This window comes from Chiloscyllium plagiosum, chromosome 18 (genome assembly GCF_004010195.1).
Source record: "Chiloscyllium plagiosum isolate BGI_BamShark_2017 chromosome 18, ASM401019v2, whole genome shotgun sequence".
Classification (NCBI taxonomy): Eukaryota; Metazoa; Chordata; class Chondrichthyes; order Orectolobiformes; family Hemiscylliidae; genus Chiloscyllium; species Chiloscyllium plagiosum.
In genome coordinates this window covers 2,227,487-2,233,968 of record NC_057727.1, presented here as the reverse complement: position 1 = coordinate 2,233,968, position 6,482 = coordinate 2,227,487, and the positions used below count along the sequence as shown (strand labels likewise).

At 48.4% G+C, this 6,482-nt stretch overlaps 1 protein-coding gene across 2 annotated transcripts in view; it reads right to left on the bottom strand.

The window, feature by feature from the left end:
• Positions 1–17: 17 nt before the first annotated feature.
• LOC122558789 (sodium- and chloride-dependent taurine transporter-like) overlaps positions 18–6,482 on the bottom strand; it is a 41,908-nt gene continuing 35,443 nt past the window's right edge. The window contains exons 5-6 of one of the 2 annotated variants that reach the window (XM_043707565.1): positions 4,232–4,466; positions 18–560 (exon numbers count right to left, since the gene is read on the bottom strand). In XM_043707565.1, coding sequence (XP_043563500.1) covers positions 494–560; positions 4,232–4,466 — 302 coding nt within the window. In that variant the 3' untranslated portion in view covers positions 18–493. Of the gene's footprint in view, positions 561–4,227; positions 4,467–6,482 lie in introns of those variants that run through there. The other variant, XM_043707566.1, reaches the window with a different exon arrangement.

The following is a 6,482-nucleotide window of genomic DNA, read 5'->3' as shown; positions in this document are numbered from 1 at the left end:
AATAAAGGAGAGTGGGCAAGAGATGGGGGGGTGGAGAGAGAGAGAAAAATAAAAGCAATATTACTCGTAGGCTCCAAAAAGCCGGAGCAAAGCAGAGATGTGAAATGAAGGCACGTGGTGCAGTTCCATTGGGACAGTGCTGCTGCTGCTGCTGCTTTTTAACATGCTCACTGTAAGCAGGCGAGCATGCCACGGGCACCTGGGAGAGGGGGCACGGAGACAGGAGGAGGGGGGGGGGGCGTGGAAGCTGGCATGCAAAACAAACTCATTTTCAGTAAAGATTAAGAAACAAAACTGCCAAGGGCTACCTTTGGATTAAAATAACTTCCAATTTACTGTTTGCGACCTCCACATCACAATAAAGAGCCCCTGGCACTGGCTTCGGAAATTCAAGGGAAAGCATTTATTAACGACTCTCAATGAACTGGGTGAGAAAGCTTGTGTCCCATTCATCTACGCGGTTTAGTGTTCTGGCCCAGCTGACTGGGGTAGCTCATACTGCCTGGCTACCCAGGGAACAAGAGACGGCCATGGGTTTACAAGTAGACAGAGGGAAAGAACTGCAAGATAACAGTGAAAACACAAACAGTTGGACACAGTGATCTGAAAACGTCCATGCTCATATTCGCAAAATATTCCCTTGCAGTTAAAACAGCAATTAACTCAGCTACAGATAATTATTCATCAGAGGTGTATATGTGACATGTTCCATTATTTCAATGATTCGGAGTGTAGTCATGGACTTAAAACTTCAGGCAACAAGACCAGCATCAAACACTCCCCAAGCCAATGGGTTAACTACAGAGTAAAGCTCCCTCTACACTGTCCCCCCATCAAACACTCCCAGGGACAGGGACAGCACGGGGTTAGATACAGAGTAAAACTCCCTCTACACTGTCCCCTATCAAACACTCCCAGGACAGGGACAGCATGGGGTTAGATACAGAGTAAAACTCCCTCTACACTGTCCCCCATCAAACACTCCCAGGACGGGGACAGCAAGGGGTTAGATATAGAGTAAAGCTCCCTCTACACTGTCCCTCATCAATGATCCCAGGACTGAGGCAGCACAGGGTTAGATACAGAGTAAAGCTCCCTCTACACTGTCCCTCATCAATGATCCCAGGACTGAGGCAGCACGGGGTTAGAATAAAGCTCTCTCTTTCTCAGCCTTTCCCCCCATACTCTCTAGTCCAATGTATATCCATTCTGCTCTGTTACTAATACTCCCAGATCCTCCTTCAAAGAATAAACAATAAAATGTAAATTAACAACAGAAAATGTTGAAGACAGACATTTGGTTCATCAGACCTAGAAAGACAAAGGAGAGGTTAAAGTGTTGGCTGTCCACAGGGAAGGTAGCTGCGAGATTACAGGATGATGTAAGGAATGGGGGTTAAAACTGGGAAATGGGAAGTGTTCCCGTTGGGAGGATAGCCTGGAATTTGACATTTTGTAAATTCACTGATGAACAAAGTTCAAAGCCTAATTCTTTAAAACCAGCAACACGAAAGGGCGATTACAAACTGAAGTGGTGCCATCATGTCCTCACACAGGGCAACACGAATAAACCATTACAGCAGCTGTCTGAAGTGAGCTCAGTGGCAGACAATACACCAGTCCAGACAGCTGATGGACAGGAACACAGGTATTAGAAGTGGGAGCGGGCAATACAGCCCTTCTGGAAGGACACAGCAAGACAACATAAAGATAAATTCAGAGAAGCACCCTCAGAGAATGTCTGGAACAGAGCTGAGGCCTTGTGTTCACTCAAGCGGCCTGTTCTATCGTCCACAGTGAAGGCGAGAGCTTGATTGAGAAGCTTTCACTAACTGCGGTCTGTCTGAGTGAGAATGGTCAATCAGGAATGGGAGAGCTGGAAACAGCCACTCGCAGGGGGCAATCAGATTGTGTGGAAATGTCAGCTGGCTCATAACAATAACACCTTTCACAGCTTTGGAATTTCAGATCGAATGAAATAAGTTTGAACTGTAATCACTGCTGGGATTCTGAGCAAACATTTCAGTGATATTGATAAATATTGCCCAGGACTCTGGGAGATATCTGACTCCACACGTCCTCTGAATAGGGATCTTTCCAGCCAGGCGGACAGACCTTTGAGATCTTAACTGAAAATGAGGACCTTCAGCAGAACAGCACTCCATCACACTGCAAGCTAGGGCCTGTGACTGTCATCTCACCAAGACAGTGGGTGTCAACTCCCACTGACCCACAACTCCTACCCAAACCCTTACCAGTCCCTCTAACATGGAGGCAGATTCTAATCAGAATGGAGATAGACTGGGACAGGGGGAGGTGCAGTGAGACCTGGCTGCCCTTGTACACCAGTCACTGAGAGTGAGGGTGTGGGAGCTGCAGGGAGAGGAGAAGGTACATTAGCCTTGATAGCGAGAGGGTTGGAGTACAGGAGCTGGGATATCCTACTGCAATTATACAGGGTCTTGGAGAGACCAGCCCCCGGAATACTGTATACAGCTCTGGTCTCCTTATCTGAGGAAGAATGGTCTTGCTTTAGAGGGAATGCAGCGAAGGAATATCAGGCTTATGTACAGAGAGACAGGATTGGCTATGATTATATTCACCAAATTTTAAAAGAATGGTTGGGGGGTGGGGAGGAATTCTCACGGAAACCTGTCAAATTCTAACAGGACTGGACAGACTAAATGCAGAAAGGATGTTCCCTTTGGTGAGGGGAGTCCAGAGCAAGGGGTCATAGTTTAAGGACACGGGATGGGGCCATTGGGACTGAGCTGAGGAGAAATGTCTTCACCCTGAGAGTGGGCAACATGTGGAATTCTCTGTCACAGGAAGGGGCTGTGGCCAAAACATTGGAATGTTGGCGAACTGGAAACCAGGGGCTGAAACCAGGGCCTCCTCAGAGGTTCCACCATAAATATTGGGAAGCAATGTCTTACACAAAAGGAATCTTTGCAGGCAAGTGATTGAATAAACAGAATCCAGTTAATATGGGAATTCTGTTGAACACTTGGTAGAGATCGCAAAACATGGAGAGGAGGAGGAGAGCTGGAATGAATAGCAAGACTGTTCCTGAACGGAACAAGACAACAGCAACAGGCTGTGCTTCTATAGCACCTTTAACACTTCACAGTTGCTTCATCAGAGACAACTGAACATCAAGACGTGCAAGGAGACATTAGGATAACTGGCTAATGGGTCGTTGGGTTTGAAGGGGCCTCTTCAGGAAGATACGAGACAGAGGGGTTTTGGGATGGAATTCCTAAGCTCGGAACCCATTGGCGGAGGGATGGGATTGGTGGAGGTTTGAGAGGCTGGGATTGGAGGAATTGAGGGGACCTTGGCAGACAGGAGGGGAGTATCGAGACAAGGGTGGGCACAGTGAAATATCAAAACTAGGTCAAACGTGTGAGGTGATCCTGGACTGAGAGTCGATGTAGACCAGAGAGTAGAGGTGCTGCCGTGGGTGAGCCTGCACCAAGGACAACACCAAACTGGGTTTAGAGAGCAGGGACTAGGCGCAGAGCTGAGTGGCAACAGGTAACCAATGGGGACTAAAGAAAGATCCCAAAGAACTGTGGATGCTGGAAATCAGAAACACAAACAGAAATTGCTGGAAAAGCTCAGTAGGTCTGGCAGCATCTGTGCATAAAAATCAGAGTTAATGTTTCAGGTTGAGCGACCCTTGCTCAGAGCCAATGGGGACTGGTCGGGTTTCTGTTTGGAAAAGGCTAACAGGGTTCAGAGAGTATCTCAATAAGAGATAAGGAGTGGGTTATCAAGGAGGGCTCACTGGGAGTCAGAAACCTTTCTGAACTGGTCACAGCATCTCGAGGCTGACAGGGTGGGGACAGGGCAGACGAAACAGAGTCAATTAAGAGTTTTAGGTTTGAGAATAAGCTTCCCTCGTTGTGCCAGAGCCCTGATCTGATCCTGCATTGACAGAGTTGTACAGTGACAGATGGATACAGATCAGAGTGAGACCATTCAGAGGATCAGACCTGTGCTAGCCCTCTGGAGGAAGAATGGCTTTACCGCTATGCTCACAGAAGACCAATGTGTTTGAGGGCAGTGGGGTTTGGTAGCACTCATTGAGATACCCTGTCAATAACCTGAAGAGCCAAGAGGCCGTGTCAGCTGAAAGGGTGCTCAGACCTGGGACTGATTGCCAGACTGTGGCTAAATGGAGGTTTTTGTAAAAAGACATGAGAATGGAATTTCTGGCTTTTCTTACTCCCAAAATTCTGTCACGGGTGACGTGAGGTTGGTGCTATTGCAGGTCATACACAGAGAGATGTTCTTTCTCAGGCGATCCTCAATACAGTGCTCAGTGTTCCATCTGTGGCCACACTTTGCCCAGGGTAGTTCACTCTGAAAGGTCTGGAAGAGGTAGTAGAGTCCCCAGGCCAGAATAACGATGTAGTAAACATTCAACAGGGAGACAATGACGATGGACGCACAGCCGATTCCTAGCCAATCAAAGACACCAAGATCATCTTTCTAATTAACAAGGAAAAGCAGCCACCCATCAACATTACACAGACCCCCCCCCTCCCCAATCCCCACACTTTCCCACCTGTCCAGTATTCCCAATCACCCACAAATCTCAAACAGCCACCTTTAACACCACCAGCAGCACCCCTTCCCCGCCAATTTCCCCTCCCCCCTCCCCCAACCCAATTTGGGATTGAATTGGTCTTCCCACTGGATTCGTAATCCTGTGACCCAGACACATCACCGGGGATGTGGGGTCAAATTAAGAGAATAGAAGCTTGTAGTGTTTCAATCTGATGAACAACGCAAATGGAATAGCTGTTCTTTAATAAAATTGTCAAATTGATCCCATCAATGGTGTTGGACCCTTTATCAAAGATAGACCGACGTTGGAGACAGTCCAGAGAAGGTTAGCTTCGGCTGATATGGAGAAGCCATTTTCTGAGGAGAGGAGGAGGAAGGGAGGTGACCTGATTGAAACATACAGGATTCTCAGGGGCTTTGACAGGGGGGAATGTGGAGAGATTGTTTCCCCGTGTGGGAGAGTCTAAGAATAATGGGAACAATCTCAGAATAAGAGGTCTTAAGGCAGAGATGAAGAAGAATTTCTCCCCTCTGAGGGGAGTGAATCTGTGGAATTCTTTCCCACAGAGGGCTGGGTCATTCAGGATACTCCAGGCTGAGGCAGATGGATTGTTTAATCAGGAAGGGGATCGAGGGTTAAGGGGGAGAGGCAGGAAGGTGGGGTTGAGGATGATCAGATCAGCCACGATCTCACTGAATGGTGGAACAGACGGGATGGGCTGAATGGCCTACTTCTGTTCCTCTGTCACATGGTCTAAAATGGCCTACTATAGAGAAGGAAATCTACTGGGTCTGGCCCATATGTGACTCCAGATCCACAGCAATGTAGCTGGTTACTAACTGCCCCCTGAAATGGCCGGGTAAGGGACGGGTAACAAACTCTGGTTTTGCCAGTGATGTCTACATTTCGTGAGTGAAATAGAGACCAGCAATAGCTCCCAACCTGCGCTGATCATCCCCACACAAATCCCACTGGGGGGTGGGAGGAGGCTAACTGTCCCAGGGCAGTGGGAACATTGGCACCAAATCCTGGGACCACCCCAATGCCCGGGGGGGGGGTTGGATTGACCATCTGCCTCATTGTGTTCACAAAACCCAGTTGAGGGATTGGGATTAAGTTTAAACCATTGATGACAAAGCTTCAACACGTTTAGCCAAGTTATTCGAACTTGGTCTACAGTCACCCAGGCACTGGGCTCTCAGGAGCCTCTGTTAGTCAGTTATTTGAGGATGGTATCCAGCCTCCAGCTACTCAGGGTAGCTAGGAAGTTGGCAGGAAGTGTCAACCTCTCAATATCAGATGGAGTGGGTCAGTAACGCCTTGTAATATTCCACTCCACTGGTTTCAACTCAAAAGGTGAGAGGAACTATAGGTACCACGGTGGCTCAGTGGTTAGCACTACTGCCTCACAGCGCCAGGGACCCAGGTTCGATCCTGTCCTCGGGTGACGGTCTGTGTAGAGTTTGCATGTTCGCCCCCTGTCTGTGTGGGTTTCCTCCCACAGCCCAAAGATGTGCAGGTCAGGATGAATTGACTTGGGAAATGGTTCTAGGGGGATAAGGTGAAGGTTTAGTATAGACTTGATAGAGTGAATGGCCTCATTCCGCACTGTGGGGAGTTTAACTCGAGGCTGGGTTAGCTTGACTCATTAATAGCCTCCATCTCCCTTTTGCCACCCTCTTAAATTTCTCACAAACGTAAGAATAGAGGGCCAAAGGTGGCCATTCAGCACCACAAGCCTGTACTAGCACCCAATCAGCTCCTGGCTGGCCTCTATTTTAGCTCCACACCCTCTTGGTGTTCGGAGGGAACAAGAAACTGTCCGCATCTTGTTTACTTTTCCTCTTGATCCCCATCCCCCAACATTCACATTCCCCCACCCTCACCCCTCACCCCTCACCCTCCC